Genomic DNA, 20021 nt, shown 5'->3' with positions numbered 1-20021 from the left:
CGCATACTTGAATTGGTCTTGATGTGAAACTTCTCTGAAAAATATCACTTTTTCGATACAGTAATTTTCTTTTCCTCGAGATTCTACAATTTGATTGATTAGATTTCTATATTGCATCAAGAGAAATTACTATGTTTTCTTATAATGTGGGATAGTGTCCATATCCAGGAGTCTGCATTGGGAGGCAGTGAAGAATCACCATTATCTTAACTGCATTCTCTTGCGGTAGCATAAAGTATGTATATAAATTCAAATTAATATTTTAAAATTGTTTTAAAGATTTAATAAACTTCCACAGCTTTGAACATTATGTATATTTTTTAGCAAATCAAAAATACTCTGAACATTCTTATTCCAATAATTAACTATAGCCGAAGTCTTGAAATTGAAATTGCAAATAAATACTAAAAGTAGGATCCTTATTGTCTTTAAAGACCACAAAACGAAAATTACTGGTATGTCTAAAAAAGTTGAAAATTGTTTTTAAAGTTTGTGGAAAGTCTTACAAACCCATGTTCCCTCATATTGCTGATTTTACCCCACATTATTAAAAATAGGTTATACAGTAATAAGAAAGAAAGAATGTCATTATTACAAGTCGCCGTAATGACAGTTTCCTTTATTTATTAATTAGCATTTTTAACTTTCCTTTTTGGTTTACACCTATTTGGGTTGAGGTACCACATGATTATTTTCATCGTCACGACAATAATCTCCACAAAACTGATGAAGCTGGCTCCCAAATACAAGCCACCAGTGCCTCCGAGACCCACTGAAACAAACAATCTTGTAACTTTCCTTAGCAGGTAAACAACCAAATGAATTCCATCACACAACTGAGGAATGTTTATTTTACAACCACCTTGGTTTTGCAGCTGCCTCGTTCTTGTGAAATAAATATATTCCAAGTTCTTGCCACTGAGAAAAACATTTAACATGGCCCGAATAATTTTGTTTTATACAGTTGTTTATAAGCAATATAATTGAATAAATACAATTAATTGGTAATTTTTCTGTGGTTTAATATACATCATGCTATAACATTTATAATTATATTTAAAGCTTTTTTACCAGGCGGTTGTAAGACTTTGTAAGCTATCAAATCAAAGTCGAGGTTTTTGTCAAGCTAAATGACTGTAGCAGTTGTGTCTGGTCAAATTAAGATTGCTCAGCTGGAATTAAGGATATAGGAAGGAGTCTGTTACAATTATCCTCTCCAACATCTTACAACAAAAATATTGTTCTCATAGGGGTTGAAGTTCATTTAATTCACTATTTTGGCTGATTACTAACTGAAACCACTTTTTTCCTTTTGTTTGATAAGTTTAGCTTATGTTTGATAAATTCTGAAAACATGTTATCAATGTCTATTGTCCAAGGTACATGTTCATTGTAAATGCAAGGTCTTAAGGTCTGGAAAGGAGCATAGGCCTACTGACTCATTAAAATTTAGTTTAGTTTATAAATCACTTGTTTAACAGGAGAGTTTTGACCAGGTTTTGAAAACATATGGTCTTTAATGAACTTTTTGGTGGAAAACTTGACTGCGAAACCAGCCTTTCTCTATACAGCCAAAATCATACTCCGTTCACAAAATGTAGGCGGTTTGAGGGGAAGTTCCCCCACCACCTTTTTTCTGCTTAATGTATGATGCAGCTGATTGACTTCTTTACAAATCTCAGCTGTTGAGCTATGTTGAATGGTAGAAGCATCAAGACGTTGAGAGGATAAATTTCTTCCCCTAAATTATGTGAACAGAATATATAATATTCTTTACTGTATAATTTTAATTCTAACTTCTAGTTACTTCTAAAGAGCTAAGCAAAATCAGCAGATTCACCACATCATTGTTTGTGGTGGCATCAAACTTGCGATAGTTTGAAATTGAAAATTCCTTTCTCACATTCTTTGTATGTAGGGTAGTTTTTTTTATAGAGAACAGGACCAACTTCGTAAACGCTCTTAATTTTAATTTGAGAAGGGACAAATCATATATCTCTACCCAGATTAGAAGAAAACTGCTCCTAAGTGTTACATCTACAAAATTTGCAAGTTGTTTGGTCAACCTTTATAGTTTTAATTATCTAGACTTCCCATCTATATGGACCAGCTGTAACCAATTTTTTATTAAAAAAGAATGTAGTTGTGTGAGCCAGTCACAGAATGCACTAGTGTCTAAAATTCTATTTTATACCTTATGTTTTGTTGCTGACCAGGTTGATGGGTCATAACAGTTGCTGTAACTCATCATAAGTCATTCCCTATGCTTGACTTGGTTATATTATGTATTCGGTAGAATTTAGTCATTTAGATCAGCGCAATCTGTATGTGGCTCACATCAACTATGACGATTTTGATAAAAAAAGCATGGCTACAAATTTAACATGGGGATGGAATGCATAAAAGGGGATGTTTGTAAATACATTTGGCAGTGATGAACTCAGACGCCGCTGGACCGATGACCATGAATTTGGTACATACATATGTAAAATTTCATGAAATAGGTTTATACATCATTAATTTTGTGATAACTTTCAGGGCTTAGCCCCCCTGGGACCATCTTAAAGGTAATCATGTCAGGGATTTCGAAATACTATTAAAAAAAAAATTAAAGAATATTATTAACAGATGTTTCAAATAAACCAACGACAAGGTCTATGATGTTCAACAGCATTAACAAGTAACAAGGTTTACCAACAGATTGCACCACTATTATTTTTTTACCTGTTGTAGGGCGAAAGCATGGGTACAGCAACTAGACCGAATAACACCCTTAGTATGACTTCAGTAGTCCCATGTCTAATTAGCTTCCGTGATTAGGCTATATAAGATGTACTTAATCCTTAATAACTGTTGCTATACGGAATAATAATGTAAAAGGCCATGTTAGCCCATAGTGAAGTCACATAACATCAGCCGGTTCATAATAAAACTCTAAAGTTTGTCAGGCGAAGCCAACAGGCAACATCTAGTTTTCCTATATTAGTGAACTTACTGTACATAAATATTTTTCTCTATTTGTGTTAAATCAATATCATACAACAATTTTTATTCAGTAAATTACCAATCACATCCACTTCTGTCAATTTGGTTCTCTTCAAGTATCCCATTGCAAAGTTGGAAAAATAATATACATCGATGTATGCAGAATAGTTCATTGCAGCAACATCAGTCTCCCTGCAAGAAAAAGCCTCACTTTAAAACATTGTGTTTTAAATTTTATAACATTGGACAAACTTATAAAACACTTTTTGTGTTGGGTAGCTATAGAGCGCTAGTGTTTTTAAAATGACATAAATTTGTATTTGGGTGTACGTAATATAAATCAATAAAAGGATTTCATTTCAAGTTCTGAGTTTGTGTTAAAATATATACAGTAATAGTAATGGCGATCAATAATCTAAACATTTTTATCAAAGTACTGAACTAAGTTGTTCAATCTGTGCTGCCAATGACAAATAACAAAACATAAATCCAATAGATTACAGAGAACAAAATTATCTAAAGAGAAAATCTGCCAGAATCAATCAGCAACTTGCATCAAATCAGTTGTACAATTACTTTTGAATCGTTTTTTTAACTACTATACAAATCTTTAACAAGTAAAAACCAAATCGCTCAGATATTGTATGACAAAATAGAGGAAAACCCTGGATTGTCTTTCAGTCATGAAACTGAAACCTTACCTGACCTTTATTTTGCTAGCTTGGGTAAAGGCATGTTGATAAAATCAGATGTATTCACACTTATTTGTAGAAAATCATGATCATTCCAATTCTTAGGGCGATTTAAGGAAGCAGTGTTTAGTCTATTACCGTTCATTTTAGTAGATTTATAGTAAAAGTTGTATTTTGTCTTAATTACAGGAAACCTGCCAAGTTACCTTGGTGTGGTCTGGAAGGTGGCAAGGTATGTCACATCAGAACAGGTAGGTTTACAGTTGCACTCCATGCCCATGGAGTCATTAAATGTGGGAACTCCGGGGGGTAAATCTAAGCGAATATAGTTCAAACTCCCTTAAACAAGAGATAAGTTAAACTTGAAAACCAATTACTGTAACTGTAACCTGATTTGAGTAAATGCTGTGGTTTTGTTTAAATCATGTTAATTATAGCATGTAGGCTACTGTATGATAAATTTCTGGACACACTTATTGTATTTGTTGTTTGTTAGTTACAGTCCTAAAATTAAATCTTCTTCAGTCTTTTCTACAAAAAGAAGAGAACATTTTCTTCTGTCTGTTTATGTTTGATGAAACATCTTATTTGTGTTTGAATATTTTGAACAAATATTTAACATCATGAAAACAATGACTATGGGTACAGTAATAACACTAAGGGTAGAAACACACATACAGCGATTCAGACCAGAGCGGAGGGGGCAATCCAGAGCGAGCTGTAGCGGCGCGACTGACGTCGCACACATGCAGCGACACGACACAAACGTGAGCTCGATCATTTCCAAGATATCACATAGTAAGTTTGCACGCAATTTGCAGCACAGCGAAAACACAAGGCTAAAAACATTTATCTTGCGTGTTTCAAACCGATCGGAGTGGTTGCATGGAGTGAATGGAGGAAGGGAGGTACATGGTGAATATTACCATTTGTTTCCAGTTCTTAAGATGCATTAATCGCGATTCAGGCGATACATTTTTACCTTGACCTTTGAATACATTCTTTAAAAAAAAGAAGGTTCCAAAACGCTCTGGGTAAGTTCCGTTTCCAGTAGAAAATGCGTACAGAGCGTCCTACTGGGGAAAGTGGAACTTAAAATGTCCACTAGATCGTTGCCCCAAACCCTAGAAAAACAAACGAGATTGTTCCAAAGTTAACCGCTCCGCTCCGCTACGCTCACAACAGCTGTCTGTGTGCGCTTTACGACTTGATTGTATGGGATTGATTTTATCGCTCTAAATCGTGCCGCTCCGCTCCCAGTCGCTGTATGTGTGTTTCTACCCAAAGTTCTTTTGAATATTTTAAGTTTTTATTGTATATTACATGCAGCTAATATTTCTTTAGTTTGTTAGACCTTAGTTTGCAAACCTAATCTTAGTTTTGACCTTAGTTTTCCTGGTAACTAGTTTTGTGAATACCTATGTTTTTAATTATTTATTAGGCTACTCACCAGCAATGTCAAAAATGCATTTCAAATGAGAAACCCCACATATGGCGACACTCTCTAAAAAAAAAAAAAAAACAGAATATAAAATGTTAAAGATGAAATTTGGTTGAAATATGTGTACCAACATATTTCAACGAGTTTGCACACTAGCCTCATCTGACCAGAGAAACAGATTGTTAGCAGCAAACTAACAATCAGAACCAATAATAAGTAGCCTACAGGGTATAAATTTAAAGTTAAAATTTACTTTTGTTGCGATCCTCTTTATTCAAGCACTTAGGTAATGAAGCATCTGGAGCTGGAAATACCCTTAGTCAACTCTGGGTTTCTGTGGCAGGGTATTGTCGTGGCCTTGTGTGTGCACGCATTTTGTTGAGTTTGATCATTGAAAAAAGGTTGCTTCATTTGAAAAGATGTATCTATACTTATAAAAGGCAAAGCCCTCACTGACTCACTGACACACTCATCACTAATTCTCCCACTTCCCATTTACCTAGGAGGCTGAAATTTGGTACATTGATTCTTTAGGCATTAAATAGGAAAACTAAGTTGTTTTTATTCTGATCGGACTCTCGGGCTCCGCCCCAGTGGCTCTGGAGTTTCCCATGTTAGCCTTATGATTTTTCATATTTAAAAGGAATTAATGAATCTTAACAGCTGTTTCAATTAAACAAGTTGGTTCTGTTCTATGATGTTCAATTGCATTAAAGTTACAATGATTACCAACAGGGTGCAGCGCTATTATTTATTTTAATTAATGACAACAGCTAATTTGCAACCAAAAGGTGAGTGAGCGTAGCGAACGAACTTCAACCTGGAGATGAGTTAGCGTAGCGAACGAGCTAACCTGAAGGCAAGTGAGCGCAGCGAACGAGCTCCAACCTAAAGGTGAGTGAGCGTAGCGAACAAACTTCAACCAGGACGTGATTGAGCCATGCGAACGAGATCATCTTGAAAATTAAGAAGTTAAACGGGGCAAAGCCCGCGGGTACAGCTAGTTTTACAATATATAATTGATTGATAAATAATGTGTAATGTTGTTGATGACTTATTTAACACAAATTTCATTAACATATGATACATATTTCCTTATTGTCAACATGGGATATAGAATAATTATTATGAAACATGTGGTTGATATACTATAGATATTATCTTGTTTGGTATTATTGGTATTGTTTTAATGTTTTGTATGTAACAACATACCTTAACAGCCTAAATTATTGTTCAACAAGGAATAAACACAACATAAAGTCTGTTTACAGATTTCCTTTGAACCGTTAGTTTCTATTAGAATATTTTTTAAAGCTAAAGCTATAAAGTTTTCAACAGTACGGTCGAATGCAGTAATCCATGCTAGTGTAAGTGTTGTCTGTGTATTGTTTACCGTTGCAGTAGAGCACAGCATGAGTGTAGAGCACACAGTTGCAGTGTTGGAAGATATGATGATGGCGACACCGGAACAGACAGTTCTCCATAGGCTCGTTGGAGTGAAGATTGCATGGAAGGGATGCTGGGTTCATTTCCTATCATAATTAAAATAGTATTATATTATACTTTTCTTTTAATTCAAAATATCATGGATCGGATGCAAAATGTCTTGGTTTGGACTTGGATAAGAAACAGTTGCAGAAGCATGACTAGCAAAAAATTATCAGGTTACATGATCACTATTGAAGGTGGCTTGAAGGTGTAGGGCAGTATAAACTTATGATTTCGGGAACCAACAAGATAGTATTGGTCGATTGGTTTTTTCAAATCTGTCGGCCTATCCTTAAAACATGGAATTTTTACAACCCCATTGCTGTCAAAATTACCGCTCAAGAGTTATTGCAACTTTTGTGATTTTACCCGTAAAATGCGTTACTTTCACCAACGCTTGCCCATAAGGGTTGTTGGCAAGCTAATGGGAGAAAGTATTGTCAGATTGCTGATACCGTTTATATGAATACTACTAATGATTTTGATTTAAAGATTTTGCTGAGTACTTTATGCACAAATATTAGCAAAATAACAGTGGCACAGGATTAAGTATGCTTTAAACTACCAGTGTAAGTTTAATACTTTACATCAAACATTATAGTCACGCAAAATATCTAGATAGATTATGACTTTATTTTTTGGTGGAAACTACAAATGAACCTAGAATACTTTACCTAGAATAATATTTTATTGGTACCTGCAGTGACTTGTCCACATTGTTCACTTCTATCTCCACTTGCACCCTGTAGACCATGGTGGGCCGAGGACGGATGGGCCTCATGCTGTTGGTGGGTGGAATGATACGCGGGCTGTTGAGAACCGCCTGACAATATTCAAAATGTATCTAATAGAGACAAATTAGGGTGTTCAAAAAGGGGTGTTCAGGAGCTGATAGTAATAATAAATCTAAACAAAAAAGTTCATATAGGTCGAACAAAATTTTGTTCAGCCACCATTTTGTATTTTTTATAAAACAATTTAAATCTCAAGAATTATTCAAGCTACGGAAACCAAACTTTGCATATACACATTTATTGTGGCAAGAGGCAATTTAAAAAAGTTATGCAATTTTCATTTAAATTAACAAAATGGCGCACATTTAAAATGTTTAATCTTAGATTATTAAAATACGGTTGATCTTATGAAAAAATGTCAAGAACACTTTTATTTGGCATTTTGATTTCCCTATCAAACGGTACCAAGCTCAAAAGGATCGAATAAAATTAGCTGAAATATCATGATTTTTAGTTTTACAACGAGACAAACCTGACTAGCTTAGCATTATTCTACCCCATTTTACAATTAAAAGTGTTCTAGACATTTTTTCATAGAATGAGCCATATTTTAGTAATTTTAGTTTCATAATTTTTGTATGGTTCACATTATATTAATTGTTTTCTAAATCAACATTATATCCGTAACAGTAAGGGTTCTTCTTCTGATGAGTATTATTATTTATTGGTTTAATTTACTTTTGATTCGAGATGGATGAAATCTGTTTTTATGTCCTCAAAATTTAAACTTGGAAACTTCACATCCCAATAAATATGCAATCTCTTATTTCTGTAAAAAAAAAATAATTAATTACTTAACTTACAGTAAACATGATTTCATTCCTGGACATATTGGCTTTTGGGTTTAAAAGTAATTCCAAGCCATTAGATCTTCCATGAGAATCGGTTCTCAGACCAAAAAAGTTGCTTTTTCCATCCAAGTAAGGAGGTAATTTCTCCGAGCTGAAAGGCACAATTAACAATATTTAAAAGAGCAGTTCAAGTAAATTGAGTTGGATTGTATGATAGTAATATTAACAAAAACATTTTAAGTTGTTCTGTTTTCAATATCACGACAGATGAAGTTTAATGTCTTTTACTATTTTTTATAGAACTAGACAATCCACTCCATTTTAGCGAATTTCCCATATAGGGAATAAGCTATTACCGTAGTACTCATGGTAAGACCTGGACCCGGGACCGATTTTTTTTTTCGTTTTGAGGTCCCTAGAGGCCAAAAACACCATCCGTTCAAATTCATATATATATATATATATATATATATGTCTCCGTTAGCGCGATAACTCGAGCAAAAATGATCCGATTTTGATTAAATTTGGTACAAACGTGTAAACCTACGTTTATTCGAACGAGTTCGCGAACCAGCATGATCAGACCATGGGGTTTATGGGGGGTTTTATGGGGTAAAAATGGGTTTTTCCCATTTTTGACCCGAAAAACATCAAATTTTGCAATTTCTTTCTAAACTATTTTGTAGAGCTTAAAAAAACAAATAATTTAGTATATTGAAGCGTTATAATGCGCCTAATGGTTACGGAGAAAATTCCAAAAAATTGCAAATTTAAAATTCCCATATTATTCTTATGGAGAATAAGTAAACTGTTGTAGTTTGCTTGTTTATTAACATATTTTGCCCAAATTTGGAACATGTTTTTATTTCTTACTAACAATTAACATTTTACATAAAAAAACACTTTTACCCTCCCTGTTGCAGCAAACCTAAGTATGTGTTAAACTGATTCTATTTAAATAGGGATAAATGTGATATTTTTAAGGAGACATTTTAGTGTAAATCCAATCAGGCAAATGGAAATTCGCTTAGTCTGCAGGTTTGCTGCGGCGGGGGTATTTAAATTTTCACCGGTTTTTAATAAAAACTAACATATTGAACCATAGACTAACCCACACAGGTAGACTTCCCATCCCATTGTAAATATTGAAGCTCGTTTTTCATGTCGTTTTTCATGTGAAGCTCGTGTCTATTCATGTCTGGTGACACTGGTGGCGGACTAGGGGGACGGGACTAGTGTCAATGAAATTTTGTTCTATTATTTTAGAATTAATTTCATCATGTGTGCTTTACTGTTTGGTTATATAACTAGAAGATGCGTTATTATTTATGATTATATCATTTTATTTGGTTAAACGGGGTTTTAAATGACTGAAATAACAAGAAGCAAATTGTAAACAAAACACGACATATACAGTACACTGGACAGAACTAACGATAAAATTGGCTTCAGCTGTTCCATAAGGATGGGAAATTTACCAAGGGAGTACACAGTGTGTTTTATATGGTTGAACTGAGCCAACGATTGTATAGGGTAAAAATTGGTTTTTATAATTTTTGACCCTAAAAACATAAAATTTTACAATTTCTTTCCAAACTATTTTGTGGAGCTTAAAAAACAAATAATCAAGTTAATATTGAATCGTTGTTATGTGCTTAAGAGTTAGGTAGAAAAAGAAACTGTAAATTAAAATTCCCATGTTATTCTTGTTGAGAATAAACTATTGTAGTTTGCTTGTTTATGGACATATGTCGATCAATTTGGGCAAACTTATTTATTTGATCCTATACTATTAACATTTGATTGAAAACACCTTTAACCCATTCCCTGTAGCAGCAAACCTATGTACTCGTTAAACTAATGTTATTTAGATAGGGAATGAATAATATGTTATTTTTAAGGAGATTTACAAAAGTTTACTTATCTTATCTAACAGGGCCAAGACCATAAAGCACTTCATCTGAAAAGTCGAATTATTGGGCACCAAAAAGTTTACTTATTAAAATGTTTCCAATTCTTTTTAGCGTTTGTAGTCGGGTTTTTTCACAAAAATAAATAATTTAGTCAAAATCCAAATAGCCAAATGGAAATTTGCTTAGTCTGCAGGTTTGCTGCAGCTGGAAAATCTTTTTCGGAAGATAAATTTAATGGACTTGTTTACATCACATGTCTCATAGCATGAATAGAATGATAACACAGTAGGTGCTGTAGTTTCAAGAAGACTTCAGTCTTGAGAGGCTGGCAAGGCAAGATCTGCATGGAATCTATTTTGTTTACTTGTTTGTAGCTGAACTTTAAGCAAAAAAACAAGGGAACTTCACCAGCATACTTTGCGTGCAAATAGTTACATAGAATAATTAATTGTTTGATCACAATCCCCTTATAATCTTACTGGATAGTATATTCACCAATAGTTTTAAAAGACAAGATAAGTTTATAGCCAGTGGTTATATAAACGTTTAAAAGCTATAAGTACGATGAGATCTTCCTGTATAAGGACAATCCATAGTAAGTGTCTAACTGTTTTTAGTAGATTTAGAGACCCACATTATTTTCTTTAGTATTCTTGACCCGTTGCGAAGCACATAGTAGCTTTTATAGTATAGCTAATATAAAAGGATTTTGAATGAATTCAGATACTTTGAAAATTACACTAGATAAACAAATATAGTTGTAATATTAATTCTTACTCGTGTTTGTATCTCACAGAAAAGAAGTTGTTGAAGGAGTAGCAAAACCCTTGTTCTGTGATCTGATCTCTTAAAAGATCTGAACAGTTGAATTGTGTTCCTCTCCAGAAACACTTGTCAAACACATCTTGCAATGATGGTATTACCTGGGATAAAATAGAAAATGTGTAGGCAGTTTCTAATAGCTTTACATATTCCTCACAATGAAATTATTAGGGAATTTAAAGTGGAGAGAATAGTTTTATGCTTGATGTAATGGAACTGAATAGAGATTACCATGAATAATTAATTATATCTTACCAATCTTGAATTTAGTCTTGAGGTTAATATTGTCGAAGAATGAGAAAGTCCTTTATATAACTTTATAATACAATTACATAATCTATAGAGAAAATCACCAACAAATAAATGCAAAATGAATTAGGAAAAAACTGTGATGTATTTCTTGACCATTTTGAACAACATTAATATTATCAAAACAATAATCACATGTAGTAAAATTGAAAAACCCAAAAACATGTGTTGGAGACAGACTAAAGTAAAATAAACCATAGAATACTAAACATGCCGGGCCCCTTGAACCGCAGGTTCAATGAATTAATTTAACAAGTGAGTACAGAAACAGCAATTAAAACAGAGAAAGTTAAAGCAACAAAAGGGGCGGAACTGTAATAAAATTTAGTCTTCAAGTACAGGCAGTGGGAAAACCTTGATTGCCGGTCTAGTGAGAAGTCCATTCTTCGTACGCACAGTCACAACTCTTGTAATGTTATCTGAACCAGGGTGTGTTTCAACAATTCTAGCCAGTGGCCAACACAATGGACGTGTAAGGATGTCTTGAATCACAACAAGATGAAGGTAGTCTCCATCGATGCCATCTTTTGAGTTTATTCATCGTATGAGGTGTACTATGCAGAAAGTATCCATGGGTTTGTGTAGATAGGTCTGATGGATCTTCTGAAAGATGAGTTACAAGACGAGGTTTCTGGAATGCTTCTTTGTAATGAGGTTGAGTTTTAAATTTCTCTTCTGGTATAAATAATCTTGTTTTGGTGTTGTTACTAGAGTTGCCGAGATGATGGTGATTAGGTTTGAATGGCAGCCTAACGCAGTATTTGCCAGAGGGTTCTCTAGATTGTGTTTTCACTAAATGTTTTTTATTTGAAAGTTTGTATTCGGTCTGTCTGGGAGGTTCTTCATGCTGCCAATACCGTTGTAAAGAGGAATGAAGATCAAATTCAGAGACATTTAACATAGTTGTGAGGCGAGAAGAATCTTTGTTATATTTAGAATTACTCTCACATGGAGCATGTCCCATGAGAGTGTAACCAAACACTGTGTTCATTACAAATTGTAGGTTAGGCCCAAGTTGTCGTTTCTCTCCTGTGAAAATGAATGGGAATAAACCCCCACCTAGTAAAACGTCAACAGGCCCAGGGCGGTGGAAAGTAGGGTCAGCTAGGGTATACGGTTTCACTATTTCCAATAAATTTGGATCAAGAGGAGATCTTGGCATGTCCGAGGTAATCTTATCCAAAATCAACATTGGATGATTTTCTGAAACTTTGTTCCCACTTAGTGTTTCGATGTCCACATAGCCCATTCCCTTTGGGGATGTAAGAGACTGATTGATTCCATTAACACGAAGAGTTGACTTTTGACGTTTAATTCCCAACAGTTGGGCTGCTCTTTCTGTTATGAAATCACATTGACTGCACGAGTTGATTAGAGCTCTGAAGACATGAGCAACACCTTGCCTAGACACCAACTTTACCAATACAGTTGCTAATAAAACAGTGGTGTTCTTTTGAGGTCGAGAAAAATTTGTTGATACTCCAGCAAATTCATTTTGACTTTGAGATGAAGATGAACATGATACAGCATTTCTTGATGTGAGGTCTTTCGATGGTTCTAAATGTAACAGGGTGTGGTGATTTTTATGACATTTAAAACAAGAGTTTTTCGATTTGCAGATACTGACTTTGTGATTTCCAAGACAAGAGAAACAACGTTGCTTGGATTTGATTAGTTCATACCTTTCTTGAGGAGATTTTTCTTTGAATAAAGTACAGGAATATACTTTGTGTCCAGGTTTAGAGCAAACGAAGCAAGGGAAATCAGTGGAGCTTTGTGTTGATGCAAGGGTAAATGGTCTGGGATGAGTCATTTCATTTTTGCGGTTGAAGTTGGGCAAAGGTGGGATATTTGAGTGAGGTTTGAGCCATTTACTACTATTGGGTGAGTGCATGGACACATCTTCAGCATGTGCACAATGATTTGACAGAAAAGTTATTACCTCATTGACTGAGGGTAGAGATTCAGAGTCATTTCTTGAAGATTCATATTTATTTAACAATTTTGAGTCTAGTTTTCGTAATAGCATTGATGCTAAGAGAGGATTGTTTTCCACTACATCACAGCCTAATGCTGTTAGAGCTTGAGAATTTTCATTAAAAGAGTTTAGCAAGTTTCTGAGATCCTTAGTAGAGGAAAAACTAACACTGGGCAAATCAATGATTTTATTGATGTGAAGAGATGAAAGCCTTCGCACTGAGTGGTAACGATCTCGCAACATGTTGTACGCGATGGTGCAGTTTGCTTCAGAGATGGGTAGGGATTTGACCAGATTGAGTGCTTCACCAGATAAAGTACTAAGTAGATATTGAAATTTAGCCACATTCGAGAGAGATGAATTTGAATGAATTGTGGTATCAAAGAGGTTGATGAAGGCTATCCAAGTTTGAGAGTCACCATTAAAGTTTTTTAATTCTATTTTCGGTAAGCGCACCACAGACATGTTAGAGTGTTCCCGTTCATTGAGATGAGAGGTAATAGATTGATTGCCATCATTGCCTTTACTTTCCAAAAGATAAGAATTTATTTTACTTTCTATGCTGATACAAAGTTCATTTATTTCCTCCTGTCGATCAATTAGATCTTGTTCATCATAGTCACCAGGCAGATTCGGCACGTCCAGTAATTTTCTAATGTGTTCATTAAATTCACAACGCTTTTCATTGACTTCACTTTTATAGGAATTAACTTTTTGTTGATCAACTAATTCAACATGATCATTTTCTGATATAGTGTCAATAGATGAAAGAATATTATTGAGACGAACTTTGATTAGGTTAGAAAATCTGACAAAGGTTTGATACTTCATTTTGTATATTAAAGGAATGTACTAATGAGCTGATTGGAAAAATGTGGTTGTAAAGGCAAAGATAGAAAGGGGTAGTAATATTGTTACTAAAGCAACAGAGTCAAACATTCCAATTTTTCAGAGTACATTAGTAGATTTTTAAGATTGAATTTTAAATATCTTGATGAAATAACAAATAATAATGTACAATATTAGTAATTTTGAATATCCATATTCTTGATTCTTTCATCCGATGTTCGAAGGACCAATGAAATTATTAGGGAATTTAAAGTGGAGAGAATAGTTTTATGCTTGATGTAATGGAACTGAATAGAGATTACCATGAATAATTAATTATATCTTACCAATCTTGAATTTAGTCTTGAGGTTAATATTGTCAAAGAATGAGAAAGTCCTTTATATAACTTTAAAATACAATTACATAATCTATAGAGAAAATCACCAACAAATAAATGCAAAATGAATTAGGAAAAAACTGTGATGTATTTCTTGACCATTTTGAACAACATTAATATTATCAAAACAATAATCACATGTAGTAAAATTGAAAAACCCAAAAACATGTGTTGGAGACAGACTAAAATAAAATAAACCATAGAATACTAAACACAATATATGCTCCCATTTTATGCAATTTCATTGACAAGATTCTAAACAAATCTGTATAGATTTGAAGGTTTGTGAACATTAAAAGATGTAACATCTTTTAAAACATGATAAAACTGATTTTATTATATTTTTAATACTAGGATTGCTTTCACAGCAGTGAAAGTGAAAGCCAGTGGAGCGGAGCGATCAAGTTTCATAGTTTTTAATAAAGCAATAAATAATCAAATGTTTATAGATGTAATACAAAATACAACTATTTGAACAATTTAACTTATCAGTTTCGCTTAGAACTATTAACATCTATAATAAAACTGCAGAATTATGTAGTTGTTTTAATTCCCAATAACATAAGATAAATGTTATTTGTCGTAACCTTATTTAGCTACGTAAAGAAAATTTTTTAATTACTGTACCTATTTGATCACTGGACATTTCCAAATTGTGACTTAAATGTAAACTTAAAGACTTTCTCTGTATTATTTGATCAGTGGTCATTGTTAAAATTTTTTCCTTTTGTACTGTGTTAAGGTCGTGGCTTGATTTTAACAAATGTTATGGTTATTAGTTTTGTTTAAATTTACGTCGTTATTTTATAACCATCATGGCAACCCATAAGGCTAAAGCCTAACGTTAAAATTTAAACTTTGAGTTACTTTTAAATTATATGGCATTATCAACAACTGAAATTGGTTTTGTCTAAACATTTGACAAAACAACCTTGGTAAGTTTGGCTAAAATATGTTAAGCCGTTATTGAGTTAATGTGTTAGAAAGTTTGGAAAGAAGTTGATCCCAGAGCTTTGTTTCGCTCCGCTCTATAAAAATGGAACATTTCTTTTAAAACTTTTAGTTTGACTGACTTTTACTATATAGTACTTTTGCTTTTGGCTGAAATCTGAAATGTATCTACTTTGCCTGGCAAGACTACCTCAATTAATTGAAAATAAACTGTGAAAAAACCTTTGGGCCTAAGATCGCAAATATTTAGCATGACCACTTGTGCATGAGTGTAATAGAACAAATTTAATGATCATCGCCACAATTAAAATGCCAATGATGCCAAATTGTATAAAGCAAATTATAGAAAGTGCTTAGTTCCTATATGTGTTGTGAACTTTTGATTTTAGGATTTATTTTATTCCCTTATAATTAAAAATTCTGTCAGTTACTGAAGTTGTGTTTGGATGTTTTTGTCTTTTTAAGGATGTTTTAATTTCCTATACTTCGTTCACAATATTTAGGCGGTTTTAGGGGAGAAATCTAATAAAATTCATATTTGTAGCCCCTGAGCTGTTTGATATAATTGTAAGACTAAATTACTTACGTAAATCCGTAACAGCTCAAAAAATTTTGTCATATTAGGAGTTAGGGCATGTTTTGGGGTTAAAACACCATTGTCAGCTTCAGGTAGGTACTTGACACTTGTAGATATCTTTGAAGAAATCTACCCCTTCCACTTGACCCTTACCTTTAAAATAATAGCTCAACAGCTTATCAAGCAACATCAAAACGCCTAAATATTCTGAACAAAGTATAGTAGGCTACTGAAGGAGTATTAAAATTACTAAGTTTAAGTTATCATAAAATATCCTTCTATTTATTTAATGTTATAATAACCTATTATTATGAAAATATGAAATATAAGATTAATAATTTAACTTTAAATTGATCGGTTGTCACTTGGTATATTTATTTACACTACCTAAGTAAAGTTTATCGGTCTCTAAACAAAATGGTTAATCCTGGTTTATATTTGGTGGTTCTTACTGCTTTCAGGAATGGAATGATGTCATCACTCTTGATGGGAAACGGTTTGATTTTCTTCTTGGTGAGGTGAAGATATCCCTTATCAAACTGGGGGTTGATTACCAACGTCAGCGCTGTCAGAGTTCCAATGAATCTTTTTGTTGTCTCGGCATCTATGTTGGGACCTAATACTCTGAAAGTCATAACTTTACCATTTATTTATTGAAGACAACAGCAACAGTGTTCTTGTTGTCAGAATTGATGATGTCTTGAAGTCTTAAAACCTAGCTTGTAAACAATGACAACTCATTCGCTAAAACTCTATTACTCTGAATCATCAATCAGTGAGATGGGGACGCCACCTAGGTGTGCGTGGGTATTTTACCCCAATTATCAGTGAAGGATGAGTGTATAATGGTGTGAGATGATCTGTGTAGCTTTGGACTGACTAAGATCAGCAATGATAATTTATTTAAAGCTCAATGATCAGGATCAGCTGGTTCCTGTTTTGAACCATCAAAAAGCTACAGACTTTACTCAGGATTGAACCAGCAACCTTTTATTTATATACAGGGTTATTAAAAAAGAATGGTGCAAAACAAAACGTGATTTCAAACAGCTGATTGGAAAGACAATGTTTATAAGTTTGTTTTGACAAGGTTATGTTATGTCTCAGTTGCTTAGTTGACTAACACAAAGCCTGCCAACAAATGGCTACTACAAAAGAAGAAAAAGCATTTTATGTTTTAGAATTTGCTTGTACTAATGCTATTATTAGTGTTCGTTCAGTGGAACTTTCGAACCAAATTTAGGAAGGAGGGTCCTCATCGGTACTGAATAGCTCGTTGGATGAGGCATTTAAAGACAACTGGATGTTTGTGTGCCAGGAAGAGTTCGGGCCGTCCTCAGACTCTGCCAGACGCTGTGGAGAGAATAGCTAAGTGGAGTCCGAAAACCTCGACAGATAAAGCTGGTAGGCAACTTCACATACCGCAGTCTACAGTTTTACGCAAGCTGTTTTGAGACTAAACACATACAAACTGCAGTTATTACAAGCATTAAATCTAACTGACTAGAAACACACACAGATTTTTGCCATGCTATCTTAGATTCTTTTTGATATTCTTTTATTTCATTGATAGGGGTTATGGTACTCAGCAACTGACACAAAACACAACCTCGTCAAAAGAAACTTACAAACATGCCTTTTCCATCGGTGTATCAATTAACAATCAGCTATTTGAAATCACGGAAACAGATATACCAACCGTTTGGTTTTGCTCCATTCTTCTTCTATATAATTAATAAGCTAACACGAAATTTGTCGGTTGAACTTCTCTGCCATTTCTTAACCGATTTTATCTATTGGTGTCTCATTGGAAAGGCGTGTCGTTTAGATTTGCAAACTGGCCTTACATATTTGAAAAAGTCCCTTGGGCTCTGCTCCAGTGGCTTTTAAAGTTCTCATGTTATCCTTATGAAGAACATAATTGTTTACATTTTGATCATCTGTATAATTTAATTGCTGTTATTTATTTTTCAATTAAATGAAACACATTGGGTACATTTACTGATTTTGTTGAAATTAAATATTTTTTCTTTCAATTTACATTTGTACAATGTAAAAAATCTAGAAAGCCTGGACAATTTGATATATGTTACCAAATAAAAAAATGAATTGACATAATACTGTATTTCTTGAGCAATCATTAAAAGAACCGATTATAAACACAAACCTTTTGATAAGAATTTTCATCTTGTCAGGGTCAATAGCGTTGTTGGGACATATGGTGATGGAAGGAAAGTCTAAATTGCCCACATTGACAGGAGGTTCTTCCACAATCACTCTTAGAGGTCCGTTCCTCATGATATCCCAGTCTTCCAGCAGATCACGAACCAACATAGCAGAGAACACCACCAACACCAGGGACCAAAGACATCTACCAAATTAACAAGATAAACACTCACAGGCCATCAATGGTATTACAGTAGGCCTATGTACATTAATCAATAAAAGGTTACAGTACCTGCAGACTGCCTTGTGGGTTTTGTTAATCCAGTAGGATTACGTACGTTTCGGCAAATATATTGCCATCATCAGATCCAGAACTTGAAGCTTAAAATCTTGATTCTTCGACACACATGGTCACGTCAGAGTTTAAAATCGAGCACATACATACACAAAACGAACATTAAATACATGTAGGCTTACTAGTAAAACACCGAACAGGATATAATATGATGCAAGCATCTCTCTTGCCGAGTCTCGACTCTTGAGACTCGGCAAGAGAGGTGCTATTGTATCAAAAACATATCCTATACAATTGCTCGATTTCAATCAACATGTACACTAGTTATAATTATTACCTTTTGGGAAAGAAATTCCTTCTCAAAAAAATAGTTACCGAAGTAGAACTTTGTTGGCAAGGTTAACACTTTTATGAGTCATTGAACTAACTTTTGATTGAATTGAACTACAGGACGTGATGTGGAAACTAGGGATGGTCAAGTCTCGAAATTTCGGGAAATTTTCAATCTCGTTACACGAGACGAGATTACTTTTTGGCCGAGATTTTTATCGAGACGAGAAAAAAAAAAAAAAATTAAAAACGCCTGCAGAAAGTCAATGCAATACCCGCAATACAGGAGCGTGTTGTAGTTGCGTTTCCTTTTCGAAGGCGTTCTTATTTAATTAATTCTTTTTAATGTAAATATTACTTTAATTTTTTTAATGTAAATATTACTTTCATTATTTTAATAATATTACTTTAATAACATTTGAGAAGTTTTGTTAAGTGTAAGCAGTGTGAGGAATGTTTTATTACTATAAAAAAAGTCAAAACAAGTAACTATTTTATAAAAATTAATATTGCTTTTATTTTATGATTTATTTTATTTTAGGATAAGTTGAACTCTATCCTAACTGATATCACCATGTATCCTAATCGTAGGCATTTTTAATAAGTTAGGCGTGATTAATAAAAAAATGTTATGCTGATGTTATTTAATGAAAGATTGTAAATATTCTTGCCTATTATCATTATTTTAGTATTTAAACAGTCATCTAACAATGTTACAAAATCAGGTAAAAATTTTGAACGTGCATTTCCCGTTGTGTATGAGAAGAGAAATCTCGTCTCGATCTCGTCTCGAAATTTTATGAGAAATAAAAAATCTCGTCTCGTCTCGTCTCAAACTAAAAATCCAATCTCGTCCATCCCTAGTGGAAACTATAATCAATTATTCATCATCAATAAAACAATAATAAATTACTACTAGACTCTTAAAGCCAACTCATTAGTACATAAAATATTAATAAGGTAAACTAACCTTTCCAAAATTGTCTTTTCAGAGTCCCCAATGTGTCTAACTATATGAAGAGTAGAAGTTTTACAGTAGTCTTTAAAGATCGTAGGCATTTTGCAACAAAAGCTGCAATTCAAATGGCCAACCATGCTTCAATTTACTTGTCACAGTCAAAGACTTATATGATAAAGATCTACATGAAAACCCATTTCTGCACTTTAGTTGAAGCCAAATCACTGACAAGTCTAATGGAAGCAATTCAAGTCAATCATCTCATTGAGGTAAGCACATGCTTATTTAAATGGATGGGGATTATA

The 20021-nt window shown here is 33.7% G+C and overlaps 1 protein-coding gene across 1 annotated transcript; it reads right to left on the bottom strand.

Moving 5' to 3' along the window:
- Window positions 1-460: 460 nt before the first annotated feature.
- Window positions 461-19817, bottom strand: LOC129000548 (pickpocket protein 19-like). The gene is made up of 11 exons (XM_054427510.1): window positions 19729-19817; window positions 18135-18338; window positions 16420-16591; window positions 10882-11027; window positions 8204-8342; window positions 7304-7429; window positions 6512-6650; window positions 5128-5181; window positions 3884-4016; window positions 3065-3177; window positions 461-772 (listed from the first exon to the last, which is right to left on the bottom strand). Exons 1-11 carry the CDS (start codon window positions 19815-19817, stop codon window positions 627-629), a joined length of 1461 nt encoding a protein of 486 aa, XP_054283485.1. The 3' UTR covers window positions 461-626.
- Window positions 19818-20021: the final 204 nt, after the last annotated feature.

The sequence above is a fragment of the Macrosteles quadrilineatus genome, unplaced genomic scaffold (genome assembly GCF_028750875.1).
Source record: "Macrosteles quadrilineatus isolate MER2022 unplaced genomic scaffold, UCM_ALF_1.0 Scaffold_8__2_contigs__length_117827958, whole genome shotgun sequence".
Classification (NCBI taxonomy): Eukaryota; Metazoa; Arthropoda; class Insecta; order Hemiptera; family Cicadellidae; genus Macrosteles; species Macrosteles quadrilineatus.
This window is presented reverse-complemented; position numbering and strand designations above follow the sequence as displayed.

Bases quoted from the DNA above. Each gene is read 5' to 3' on its own strand.
- LOC129000548 (XM_054427510.1), bottom strand. From the start codon at position 19,817: ATGCCTACGATCTTTAAAGACTACTGTAAAACTTCTACTCTTCATATA. The intron at 18,339-19,728 runs GTTAGTTTACCT...TTAATTTGGTAG, and splicing joins GAAAAGACAATTTTGGAAAG to ATGTCTTTGGTCCCTGGTGT. The intron at 8,343-10,881 runs GTAAGAATTAAT...TGTGCCTTTCAG, and splicing joins TCTGTGAGATACAAACACGA to CTCGGAGAAATTACCTCCTT.